This window comes from Quercus lobata, chromosome 11 (assembly GCF_001633185.2).
Source record: "Quercus lobata isolate SW786 chromosome 11, ValleyOak3.0 Primary Assembly, whole genome shotgun sequence".
Lineage (NCBI taxonomy): Eukaryota > Viridiplantae > Streptophyta > Magnoliopsida > Fagales > Fagaceae > Quercus > Quercus lobata.
The window spans coordinates 572207-586760 of NC_044914.1; the positions used below are offsets into that span (position 1 = coordinate 572207).

The following is a 14554-nucleotide window of genomic DNA, read 5'->3' on the forward strand; positions in this document are numbered from 1 at the left end:
TGAAATTTCCAGAATCTGAATTTCTTCAACAGATAGTTATTGGAGTTGTAATCTAATCAAATAAAACAAATTCAAATTCTTTTGACTCTAAATTTTGTGATTGAAATTAGCCAACGTTAAAACCTAACATACATAACTTCTAAAATATTGACACAGGGAATAGATTATAGATACCAGCCTGTACCCTTCTCTCTTCAAAATTGGATGTTTGCAATTTTTTTTTTTTTTTAAATAAAAAATTTATTGAAAGAAAATTTGTACATCGATAAGATAGCATATAACGGTGGAGCTAGATGATGAACTAGGGATAGAAATTGTGCATGCAATGATAAAGATGATAATATTTTTTCAATAATTGCAATGTCATCTTCTTTTCCTGCTGCTAGCCTAGAGATGTATGTATACTGTTATGGTCCATCAGTCACTAATCACAACCTTATCTTCACTACAAATGTGAGAATACGAAAACTTTTAGGGCCCGTTTGGATTAGCCTGTTTTCATCACTCAAACTGAGTTTTTATCACTTAAACTAAGAATTTTGTGGGACATATTGAATGCTGGAGTGTTTGGCTTGATTTTCTCTCCCAGTTTTCATCACTCAAACTCAGTTTGGGTTGAGTGAAAAATATGAAAACCGAAAACAGCAAAATGCTGTTTTCTGTTTTCACCCCTCAAACTGAGTTTGAGTTCAGTGGCATTTCCGTAAATCTTTTGACCTCGTGGAGCCCACCCATATGACTTGTCCTAAGTAAGGTCTATCTCTCCAACCCGTTCTCTGTCACTTCTCCTTCTTCGTTTTTTTTTCTTTCACCTAGAGCTCTCTCTTCTCACTAACCCAGAAAGAGAGGAAGACCAAAAAAGAAAAAGGATGCCTGCGAATCGGACTGAGCCAAGACCAGAGACCAGAGATCGGTTTAGCCCAGTTTCGCCGCCACCAGCCCATGACCCAGAAAAGGAAAACCACGAGACTATGATCGCCAGTGCTATTTCAGCCCAGTTCTGTCGCCATCATCAAAGTGAGAGCCTTGAAACACCAAGACCATGATCGCCGGAGCTGGGTTTTGATTTTGTCACCATGATTTTGTCACCGGTGCTGAGTTTTTTTATTTTATTTTGATGAATGGGTTTTGATTTTGTCGTGGTTGATGAATGGGTTTTGTTGATGGTTGATGGGTTCTGTTGATGGGTTTTATTTTGATTTTGATGAATGGGTTTTGATTTTGTCAATGGCTGATAAATGGGTTTTGTTGATGTTTGCTGGGTTTTGTTAATGAATGAGTTTTGTTGATGGTTGCTGGGTTTGTGGTGGTGGATTTGTTTGTAGTGGTTGATGGTGGCTAGTGGTTGGGTTAGTGGTGGTGGATTGGTAGTGGTTGATGGCGCCAGTGAGCGGCTGTGGGTTGAAGGGAGGGAGAAGATAGAGAGATAGAGATGGAGAGACGCGGGTAGTAACAAACACAATGGTGGGTAGTGTCAGTGGTGGGGTCCACGGGTTTTGGGAAAAGTGGTAGAGATATGTAACTGAGAACTCAACCCAAACATGTGATTTGCAATTTTTGAGTGAACTTGAGTTTAAGAATTGAGTTATGAGTTTTTGAGTATGAGTTAAGAGAATTAAGGTATGAGAACTGAGTTTGAGTTAGCTCTAAACCAAACGGGGCCTTAATTCCTTCTTGCTTTGCTATCATGTGTGTACTACCTCTCTCTTACGAATGTTCCTATTCTTATTCATCATTCTGTGTATGGGTGTTGTGCCTAGGCTAACCATAAAGTTGGTAAAAGATCCACTTGCTGTTAGCTCAAGCCAAAACCCATTCTAGGAAAAGGCATTAGCTAGCTAAGGAGGCTTCTAAATGTCCATTAAAATTTGAATCTGCGTCAAATTTACCTACATCCGTCACCAAAATCAAAATTAAAAGCATAAGCATGAGAATATTGGGAAGAGCCATTTTGAGCACTTTTAAGATGCCAAAAGATTTATAACTCAACTAATTGACATTTTTAGTATTTTCAAATGGGAGATCCTTACTCTTCAACTTTTGAATTATATATATTAACATGTTCAATTTAGTTTTCAGATGCTAGTATATTTACCTATTGATTGATATACAGTTTTTTAAAGTTTCATTAATTTTTTTGAGGTAAAATTTTACTTTCACCTGCTTTTAGTAAATAAAATAATTATGAAAAAATAAATCTAATCGGGCATTATCTGTACTTACTAACATATATCGCTAATCAGGTTCAACAAATTAACAAACAATTTTGTAAACCAAATTATAGCAAGCAAGTATTATAGTGTACATACAATATTTGTAGTTATTGACTCATAGTTTAAAAAGTAATCTATAATATATCTTAGCTTCCATGACCAAACATAAGGTACATACAATAATAATAATAAAAAAAAGTCTTTTCGTTCCAAAATTTTGCAATTGTACAGGGGAATAAGAACAAAATTTATGTACAGTATTTAGGTACTATTTTTTAGATATTTTTTTTTTAAAATTTAATCATATGTCTACTTAATTGAAAAATATACTTTTATCTCATGAGAAAAAAGTTATATAATAGAATTTTAAGATGAGAATCTAAAGAACGACACCTAACTACTATATTTCCCTTTCAAAAAAAAAAAAAAAAAAACACCTAACTACTATATTTAAGTTTACCCAAGAAATAAGGATGATTCATAAAATGAAAAAACTTAGAAAATCAGTATTCACTGCAGAGTCTTACCCGTGGAAGAGGGGCATTCCTAATATCCACACAAAGTTTGCTTGGCTGCAATTCATCAAAGTCAGAAAGACTTGCGAAGAGACTTCTTTTTAGCTGTCAAAATGTCTTCTTATGCCGTCTTTTGCACCCTTCCCCACGTTCTCCTGGACCACATCTTGATATTTTCTCCAATCTCCACCGTTTATGGAAATTTCTTACGGACTTCACTCCCTGACTAAGTAAGTTCCTACTTAATCTTATCCGATAGACTATAAAATAACATGCTTTGGGTCAATTATATACTGTAGATATTCAAATAATACGTACTGAGGAGTCTTTTTATTTTTATTTATTTATTTTCTCCAATCGGACATTAATTAATTAAGCTATTGTAAGGAAGGAAGAGTAATGCAAATTGATTTTGAGAATATCTCCAATTTGATGAATTGAATACATTATCTTTAATTACTCCAATTAAAGTTGTTGAGTGCAAGAGCTTTTTTATGTGGTAAAAGAACACAAACACACAGCTAATTCATTTCATGTGGAAAAGATGATGAATTTCTTCCCGCGCGAGGGATTATATGTGTATTTAGTTTAGCACTTTTTCTTAGTAGGCGTAAGTACATGGGCTTTTGCCTATTTTCACAAATTAATTAATTAAGCAAAAAACTAATCCAAACCTGCATGCTTCTTTGTTTCCGATGATCACGAATCTAAATTAATTTCACCCCCAAAATCCTAGTCCTGTGATCAGTTTTTCCCAATCACATTTTTCCACTTTCGATAATTAAGATATATATATATATATATATATATATATTTTGCAGAAAAAAATGTTTTATATAATGCATATAATTAAGTGTTATTTGGTACAACTTATTTTTCAACATTTTGAAATTTTAGATTATTTTTAAAAGTAATACCTAAAAGAAATGAAATTTAGAAAACATGTACCATAGTAAATGCGAAAGATATTTCGAACAAAAAGGGACTTCTTGTTGTTTTGTGGAGAAAGATAACAACAGACATGGAACACAGCTAGCTCAATATCTGTCCGTTTCTTTCTGTAGTAATTGCCCGTGAAGTCCTGCATGGGCATATCAAAATCAACGAATTGCTACGCCAAAAAAATATCCATATATCCAAAGTTCGGGTGGTAAAGGAAGCTCAAACCCATTTGTCCGTTCAAATCCACACACTCTAATTAAACCCAAATCTATCCAATTATTAATTGGATTAAATGGGCACCAACCCAGTTAGACCCAATAATTATTAGGTTTTAACTAAAAACCCATTGAACCCCATTTTAACCCAAAAACAATATACCCAAATTCAACCTAGCTCTTCCCATAATTAAAAAAAAAAAAAAAAAACACCCATCCATTTCAGTGTTTCTTTTCAAACCTAGCCATCATCTTCTTCTCTCTACTCAAACCCTAGCCCTCTCTCTTTTCCTCACTCTATGTGCTTCTCTTTGAGCACGAAGCTCTTCAATGGAGGCGTTATTCTGTTGGCCGAACTCGTCGGAAGAATAAACTGGCGTCGGCAAGAGAAAACCGAAAGCGTTGGCGAGTGGAAAGTTGGGTTTACGAAATCCACAATGTCGTTTTCAGCTTCTAGTCATAGAAAGTCGCCGGTGGAGATTATGATGTGGCAGGTAGCGAGCAAGTGCTTCCTCTAGAGCTAGATGAAGACGACGACGGTTTCTTAGTAGCCGAGAATCCGAGCTTCGGGTTTCCTTCTGCTGACCAGAGAAGACACAGTAGCGTCGACGTTCCGTCAGTAACAGCGTCGCCGCGAAGGTCGGTTTCGATGGTGGCTCCGCTTTTTCTTGTATGGCTTTTGTGATCATGGATTTGGGGCGAAATTTGGCTTTCGTGATTTTTTAGGGATTTTTTGTATTTTTTTTTTTTGAGTAGATTTCAACTGTTTGGTAGGTGGGAAAATGTGAGAAAGTACCAGAAATTTGTTTAATATTTTGGTCATTTTTGAACATTTTAGAGTACTTTGGTCATTTTCACTTTAGTGGCATTTTAGTAATTTTGGTAATTGGGTGGGTTGGGGTTTACCCATAATAATTGGGTTGGATTGAATTTGGGTTAGAAACAATTAGTTAAATGGGTTTTAATGGGTAAATGGATTTTATATACCCAACCCAATTATGTCTACCCCAAACCCACCCATTTGACACCCCTGGTTCTATATAATTGACACTAAGACCACCTTCCTTCAAACACACTCTAAAAGCTAAAAATAAACATAGGCTTATCTAATATTTGTGAGGATGATGCTTCCCTTATTCTTCATTTTTTGTCTCTTCAGCAGCTCCCATGCTGCTGTGCAAGACTTCTGTGTCGGTGACCTCACGGCTCCTCAAGGCCCTGCAGGCTACTCTTGCAAGAACCCTTCAAAGGTCACAGTGAATGATTTTGTTTTCTCTGGCCTAGGCACTCCTGGTAACACCTCAAATCTTATTAAAGCCGCGGTGACTCCAGCATTCGCTGCGCAATTTCCTGGTGTCAATGGCCTTGGAATTTCTTTTGGTCGTTTAGACTTCGCACCTGGTGGAGTTGTGCCATTTCACACACATCCTGGAGGTTCAGAAATCTTAGTTGTTGTGCAAGGAACAATCCTTGCCGGGTTTGTTTCCTCAGCTAACACTGTTTACTTTAAATCCCTTAAGAAGGGTGACATTATGGTTTTCCCTCAAGGATTACTTCACTTCCAAGTAAATGCAGGAGGGTCTGGGGCTATTGCATTTGTTAGCTTCAGTAGTTCAAGCCCAGGTCTCCAAATTCTGGACTATGCTTTGTTTGGAAACAATTTACCTACTGAATTGGTAGCAGCAACTACTTTCCTTGACACAGCTCAGATTAAAAAGCTTAAAGGTGTTCTTGGTGGAACTGGTTAAGGTCTTCGGAGATCATCTACCAATAAAATGTTTCCAGAGATTCTCTTAATTAATTTTTTTTTTTTTTTTTTGTTTGTGTTCATTCCCATGGTTTCTTTGTCATGATTGAGAAGGCCTGTAAGAGTAGGATTCTTCAAGTCATTAGCAGTTTCTAGCTAGCAAGGTTTATTAATAAAAAGAGTCTTGTGAGTGAGTGGCTTTTGTGTTGCTTTTGGAACTTTGATTGTAGATTTCTAATGAGTGCATTTATGACTGGTATGCGAGCCAACATTCCGTTGATGGCAAATGCAAATGCCTTTGACGAAGCAAGATAATGCTTTATATTTATTTTGTGTTTTAATTAAATGGGATATACTTATCCCACAAGCCCTAAGATAGTTGCAATTTCTATTCCAAATTGCTCACTAAGTATATTAACAATAAAATTCTGTAGGGAGAGACCATTAAAATCATCATAGTAGAAATGTGGCGATGATTATTCTACATATGAGGAATTGCATTTGGAATTTTAAATTATCCACCGTCAAATTCGATAACCTTGTCAACTATTTTGTATGGTCCAAACTTCTTGATGGGTCATGTATTCCAAGAGTCATTCCCTTGCAACTTTTATTTAGAATCATATGTACTACTTCAACGAGCTCAAGAGTCAGGACTGCTCTATACATTTTGGAGCCTAAGGTGAGAACTAAAATGAGGTTTTTTTTATACTTAAGTATTAATTAAATTAATATTTATTTAGTATTTTTATATTATAATATATTTCATTTAAAATCTATTTTTCTTGCCTTTTGAGATGTAAATTGACTAATTAAATTTTTGTATTCAAGTTCTTCTAACATCTTATTTTCAATCAATAATATAGCTAATCCATTTATTCTTTCATGGGACAATATCTATCTTAGATATAATTTTATTAATTTTAATTTTGATAAACTTTTTCTGCAAAAACAACTGAAACAAGTATTGTTAGTAAAAACCTATAGACAATGCATGTATTTGGAAATGAATTTAATCTTTTTATATAATTTAGTATGTCAATTGGAGTATAATCTTTTAATTGTAAAATTTCTTTTAAAACATTTAACTCTGAAAATAAATCTAAACCATCAATATCATAATAACCATCATGTTTGAGAAAATATTCAAGTTTAAGACAGTATTTTTGTATACTATTATCACCTAGTGATTTCAATTTTGTGAAGTTAAATAGAAAACCAAAAATATCTTCATATATTTGAAATTGTTCAAATCTATTCTCAATTGAACTAATTGCTTTATCTACTATATATAAGAAATAATCAATTCTAAAAGATTTTTTAGCAGAACGTGTTGCCTCATTATGAACATTTTCATCATTTCTTTCTATGAATTATACGTTTCTCATGAAATACAGGTTCTATTTTCATTTCCAATGCAATTTTTTTTAGATGCATTCATTACAGATATAAATCCATTTTCTCTATATCCTTTAAAATAAGAAATGAGACTTTTTAATTAATCTATAGCAACATCAATGTGCATGTCTTTTAATTGTAAATTTTTACTAACAGAATTGACAGCAGATAATATGTCATACCAAATAAGAACTTAAAGCTTTCAATTTCATATGTTGCCAAACAATCAGCTTCACTTTTTATTTTAGGATCTTCACTTGTTTGTGCTAATTGTAACAAAGCATCTCTTATTTGTGGATCTTGGAATTTTATTGCTTTTACACTTTCAATATGACTTTCCCAGCGTGTTAGTGATAGTGACTTAGGAGTTAAACCTAACACATTATTTTGTAAAATTTTCCATCTTTTTGTAGAAGAAGAAAACAATGTATATATTCGTTGTATAACTCCAAAAAATGATATAACTTTTGGACAAGAATTGGCCATATCACATAGTACAAGGTTAAGACTATGACAACCACATGGTGTGTAAAGTGCTCTAAGATTTATATCAAGAAGTCTTTTTTGTACCCCTTGATGTTTTCCTTTCATATTAGACCCATTATCATATCCTTGTCCACATATATCATTAATATCAAGCTCAAGAATATTTATTACATTTATAATTTCATCAAAAATACCTTTTTCAGTAGTCTCATCAACTTTTACAAATTCAACAAAATGTTTTACTATTTTTATTGGAATTGTTGAAATATCAACACATTGTAATATGAGAGACATTTGTTCTTGATGACTTGCATCTGGTGTACAATCAAGTATAATTGAAAAATATTTTGCTTCTTTGATCTTTTTGATAATTTTACATTTAATCTCATTTGCTAATAGTTGTATCAATTCATTTTTTATTTTATGTCCAAGATAATGATTATGGATTCCACCATTTTGAATACGTCTAATATGTTCTTGCATAACTAGATCAAATTCTGCAGTCATTTCAATTAGACTTAAAAAATTTCCATTATTTTCTTCATAAATCTTTTCATTTTTTCGTTGGACTGCCAAATTATTTTTGTTAGTTTTTAGACTCCTTAAAACCACAATCAAATTAACCTAGATAATTAGACAAGTGATTACTTAGTCAAATTAACAAATCTAGGTTAACACAAATATATCATATCAATGTATAGCAGTGGAAAATAAAAAACATAACGATATGATAACCTAGGAAAACCAAACTGGTAAAAAACTTGGGGAGGATTTAATCTAACTATCCTTAAGGTAAAAAGCAAATCCACTAGAAAGAATCGAAGTTTTACAATAGCGACTTACACTAACATCCTATTGCTACCCACCAGTAGAAACTTATTGACACGACCACGTGCAAGCTCCGAGACCACGGACTCCTTTTTTCTTTGGACTTTGCAAAACACAAACATCCACGTTTGTGACTTTGAAATCCCACTCAAAGGTTTAGCAACACAAACTCTCCTGTTTGTGACTCCAAGACCACCCTTGAAGGTTTAGATCATCACACCTTTGATGACTAGAGAAGACAGCAACTTTTACAACACTGGATCTTGAGATTCTTCAAGGAATAACACCGGTAGAAGATATGAGAGAGTTTTTTAGGAACAAAACCCTAAATACAAAAGAGACACACTCTTTTTTCTCTGAAAATCCTCATAAAAACGTGTTTAGGGTTTCCTTTATATATTGGGAGAAGTAGATTAGAAACCCTAATCCTTAATGGGCTTGAACTTCTGTTTGGTTTAATTAAAATTCTGCATATACAACTTTCGATCGATCGAGCCTATCTTTCGATCGATCGAACTAGACAGATTATGAATTCTTCTTCTTGCAGCTTGTATGTTCTTGAATCTTGACTTGAATCACTTTGAGTATTGTCTAATAATACCTATAGACTCTAAGATTTATATCTAGACAAGTTTGTGTTCACGATTTGCCAATTGTTCTAAACTTTTAGAACCTAACAATTTTTACCAAGAATCTTTACTACAGCAATAATTCTTAATAAAACCTTTTTCCAATGTTCTTTCTCTTTGTTAATTTGTTCTTGGATATTTTTAGCTATTGTTTTATTTTTTGACAATCTCATTTTCATATCTAGCCAAGTGTTCATGTTAGTAATATGCTCTCTAGTTGTTTCATGATTTCTAATTTTAGAACTAATATTTTTCCAATCTCGAGTTCCTTCATTACATAGTTGGCCAATACATTTAGACTCAAACAACTTGCAACAAAAAAAATAAAAATAAAAAAAAATAAAAAATTACTTGGTCCATATCTTTTGAATACACTAGCCATTTTCTATCATGCTTCTTCCCATTTGATAATATTCGAGTGTAATGAATAGTAGACAAATTTCTAGTGTCATCACCTCTAGGAAAAATTATATCATTGTCTCTAATTGGACATCTTTCTACTAATAGATCTCTTAATTTTGTGTCAATATTTTTCCAACTACCTGGATCATAGATATTTGAAGGAATATAATTCAACATGTCATTATTTTTTTCATTTTCTTCTAGTTGAACATCATTATGGTGAACTTGTTCATTTGTGACATTTTCATCATTATTTTCATTTTCTTCTAAATTTTTTGAAGTTCATTATCAAGATTTGTTGTATTACAAATTGAACATCATTGTTATCTTGCAATTGTATCATTTCATTATCTTCTAACTCTTTTTGGTGAATTTCTTCATTTGTGATATTTTCGTCTAAATTTTGTGTTATATTTTGTTTATTACTAGTAACAAATTTATTCATTGATCTTTTTTGAGACTCAATTATTATTTTTTCTTTTTTAAGTTTTTCATATCCAGATGCATATTTTCTAATAGACATTTCTAATCAAACAATATATTTATAAAGACTAAAATAAAAATTAACTTTCAAGTGTAGAGCAAATGAGAAATAGAACTTGATTTATATAAAAAGTATTGTTGTAATTTCACCAAACAATAACAAGTTTTTAGCAATCTCAATCTGCATAAATAAAGACTTATTCATTATATTACCAATAACTAAAAAAAAAAAAAATTATATATATAAACACAATATTAATTTTTTTTTTTTTAAATTCAAGCCCAGCCAAGAAGATGACCACACAAGTCTTATTAATAAGACCCACCCACAAAAAACACAAAACACAAAACAAATCATATTACACCTATAACCAAAAAAAAAAAAAAACTTGAAGGCCCAACAACCAGCCATAACTAAAGTAGAAACAAGCCCAGTCTTATACAAATAAAAGTAGAGAAAGCCTAAACCTTATACCTCAAAAGTCAAAACGCATCTCTAGAATCAAAATGCATCTGTAGCAAAAAAAACGCAGTCCTCAATCCTTAGTTCAGAGTTTTCAGATCAAATGTGATCGGATGATTTAGATCGGAGAAGCTTGAGCCAACAATAGTGGAGAGAAAGAATGAGAGAGGCGGAGATCAAGAACTAAGAGAAAGAAGCAGAGCAAGAATGAGAAAGAGAAGCGGAAATTTTTTTAGGGATTTGAGATTTTTTATTTGTTTTGATTTGTGATTGTTTTGTGGTTAATTTCTCAGACCAAATTTGTAGTTTATCTTATTGAATTTTGGTTTGTCTAGAGGATAATGATGTTATTTTTGGGACAATTGATTTTGTTTAGACCAAAGAATTTTTTTTTTTTTTTGTGCTACCAATGTTTAATCAGATATACCTGAATTTTTTTTTTTTTTTGGTCAAAAGGATGTGCCGTGTTTTTTTAGATTCATCTGAAACTAATTTTTTTTTTCCCTACTACCCCTTCTTTTCTAAAACTTTGGGACCCCCCTTCTATTTGGAGGCCTTAGGCAATTGCCTAATTGGCCTAGTGGAAGGGTCGACCCTGTCAAGAGTTAAGTAGGGACAAAATCCTATCATGATTAATTTGATCGCAATCCACCACTCTATTCCAAGTAACCTTAAACCACAACACAACTTCACTAAAATGACCCTCATCTTCTTTCTAACCAACTTTCTTATAGACACAATTTTTTGATAACTTATTAAGATGACAAGTCATGATTGAAATGATAGACAATTATTTTCACTTTGATCCTCTTTTTTCAAGGGTTTAACAAAAGTGTAGAAACAAACACTAATAAATCCGTCTACCCCTAATTTTAGGTAGCCTTATTTCAAGGTCACTAATAATAACCCCCAAATAAATAGAAATTTTGCTAAAGTGCAAGCTACACCTCTAAATTTGGGGTGTTTTTAGATCTAACACCTAAAGTATTAAATTTTCAATTTTACTCCTAAAGTTATATTATGTTTGCATCAGTAGTCATTTCATCCATATTTTTTGTTAAGTGTTATATAAGTCAATCGTGTGTGTTTAATTTGTCTAATAAAATGATGTCATATCATTTTCATTATGCTACTTCATTTTTTAGCCTAAATTTTTTTAAATAATCAAATAAATTTTCTAAAAAAAAACAAAAAAAAATGAAATAATTAAAAAAATTCAACATTTTCCTACTTTTATTTAAAAAAAAAAAAAAACTTAAACTAAAATCATCATGACATTTTCTTGGCACCCAAACCAATGCTAAGCAAGGTCTAAAACTTATCAACAAACCCATAAAATTGATGTACATTGTCCAATTTACTATAAACATACATAATGACACCCTAACTTTTAAAACTCCTATAAAAATCCTAAAAAGAAATAGCAAAATTAAAGAAGAAGAAAATAGGCGAGGAGAGAACCCAAGTCGTCATCAACCTAGCTGATTAGGCGACATCATTGCAAATCCACTAATTGAGAAAATGTTTTCAACTTCATCATTCATCGATAATGAAACAGAAATGTTCTTTAGATTCCTCAACTTGGTATGTTGACAACCTAGATTTGCCAACAATGGTGGTTGTAAGTTCCGTGATCCATATCCGTTTTTATGACACATCAGCATGTTGATTTCTTCTCGCGAAGGCAGGGTGCTTCTACTCGAATATTGCTACTTTAATGACAAAAAATATTTATCAAAGTAGTACAAACCAAAAACATCAAACCGGCCCCACATTGCAGGTCCACTCATTGGATAGTCTCGACCCATCTAAGTGGATAGTCTCAGTCCATCTCAACCCACTAGCCAAATTGAGTGAAGCTAGCTGATTGAACACACAAGTCAAGTACCATTAGACATGCTGTGATCAAGAGATGATGCCTTGGGGGAATCCACTTGCCGAGTAATAACCAGCATCAGGCACGAGTTACTAGAAGGTCATATCAACAACAGAAAGTAGGTCTCCTCTGACTAGTGATATGATATGGAAGGACCCAATGACATAGGGAATATCCTCTCATCATGATGACCCTACTGAGAAAGGAGTATAAATAGAGGAGGAGATGTAGGAAAAAGGGATTGGAAAATTTAAGGAAGAGAAAGACATGAGAGTACTGAGGAAAAACACATCTCGGAGAGAAGGAAATACTACTCGGATTTTAGAAAAGAGGCTTCGTTGCCTAATAGCCACCTTGGTTGAGCTAAAAACCAGAGAATTAGGTGCCAAAGTAACATTAAATCTTCATTAGTGACCTGAAGAAACACCTCATAAACCTCTCATTTTGGGATAAGCCCAATCCAAAGTATAAATAAATTGGGGATTTAGACCCAAAAGCCCAAGATTGTTGGGAATGAACCACCACAAAAGTGATTTCTTAATTAATCTTTTTTTGCAGTACTAGTAAACTACCCACAAGAATTTGTTCTTATTCAAGCATGTGTTACAATACATTCCATCATCCAATCATCATGCATTTAAAAGTTCATATGCATAACAATATAATCACACTACATGTGATAGGGTACAGAATCATACAAATTTAATTATAAAAGATAAATTCTCAAATACTACATGAATTAATCTCACATAAAAATGCACCATATAAGTAAATTACTTTGTTATTTATCATGGATTTTCTTTATAAATATATATATATATATATATATTGAGAAATAAGAACTACATGAGTTATTATTACATAATTTTAGAACTTATTTCTAACTAAATGATTGATTATTATTATATAAAATTCATAATTTTATATATCTATCCTTATATATAACATTTCTAATTAAAATTATCAATAAAAACTTTTCTAATTATTTTTTTATAATTCCTTATTTATTAATGAAGAGGGTGATTCGAATTCAAGGATTTAAATCTTTTAAAATACTTGCATTAATAAGGTTGTCCTAAAATAATTAATTCCAAATTTAAGATTAAAAAATCAATTGCATGTGTTTGTACACCTAAAAGAAATTTCATTTTCAAGTCTTATTTTGATATTTAAATCATCTGTTTTAGTGTTAATTTTATTCCAATGGTTAACACCCTAACTTATCCAACTTAAATAATGTCTCTAATTATATTGTGCTTTAAGTCTTATTTTGATATTTAAATCATCTGTTTTAGTGTTAATTTTTTTTTCAAATAATTAACACCCTAACTTATAAAACTTAAATAATGTTGCTAATTATATTGTGCTTTAGCCTTTAAGAACACATATATATATATATATATATATATATTAATATTACACATTTATAAAAATCCAAGTTTTCGAAATTTTTATTAAAAAAAAATGAAAAAGGATTTAAGAAAAGATAAACTTACAAAGGAATTTGGACCAATGAATCTAATTTTGCCAAATATAATCTATAATCTAAAAGGATATAGGAGGAATTCTAAATTTATTTTAGTTAGACTTTCGAAAAAATATGGGAGGAATTCCGCATACTAAGAAATTAACACAAAGCACAAAAAAAATATAAAAATAGATAAATATTGATAAAGTCTTAATAATCAATAAATAAAAGTAACTTGGAATTCGATTCCACTACAACACATGTGTGGACACAACGGAAGGTCGGAGTCGCCACCTAGTTATATGGTCTAGGAACCATAAATATAGCGTCCTTTCGAGGAAGGACCTTTGATCTTACTATCAGAGTTTAGGTTTAGAGTTTAGGTATGCTTTTGGAAAGGTGTTAGGCGCCCAAGATTGCCTAACCCTAAGGTTGGCCTCCCATCGTTGTTTCCTTTGTCTTAACATTATTAAAAACCATCTAAACACTTGTATTCTAAACTCACAGACACACACTAACATGCATCTAACAAACAACATGGTATCTTTCATTCCAAACAAAACATACTTATCCATCTATCCAAACAAAAGAGAGCTAAATACACAAAAGAAAACCCTAGCATCCATCTAACACAAAACCCTAGCATGCATTTAAACAAGGCAACAACCCCAAACATGGCAACAAACATATCATCATACAAAACATATCAAAACAAAAAGAAACATTAACATATTAGAAACCCTAATCGAACATCTAAGAAGGCTCAACATAAATGCATGATCAATGTTAATGCATGATTTACCCTTTACCCACCTCTCAGCAACACAGCACCTATGGCATCAATGCATGAGTATGTGAATAAATGGCATGTCATTAAAACAAGGACAAA

General features: G+C 32.2%; 1 protein-coding gene across 1 annotated transcript; it reads left to right on the forward strand.

Annotated features, from left to right (window-relative positions):
• Positions 1-4945: 4945 nt before the first annotated feature.
• On the forward strand, positions 4946-5960 carry LOC115967272 (auxin-binding protein ABP19a-like). The gene has a single exon (XM_031086350.1). It carries the CDS (start codon positions 5007-5009, stop codon positions 5631-5633), a length of 627 nt encoding a protein of 208 aa, XP_030942210.1. The 5' UTR covers positions 4946-5006; the 3' UTR covers positions 5634-5960.
• Positions 5961-14554: the final 8594 nt, after the last annotated feature.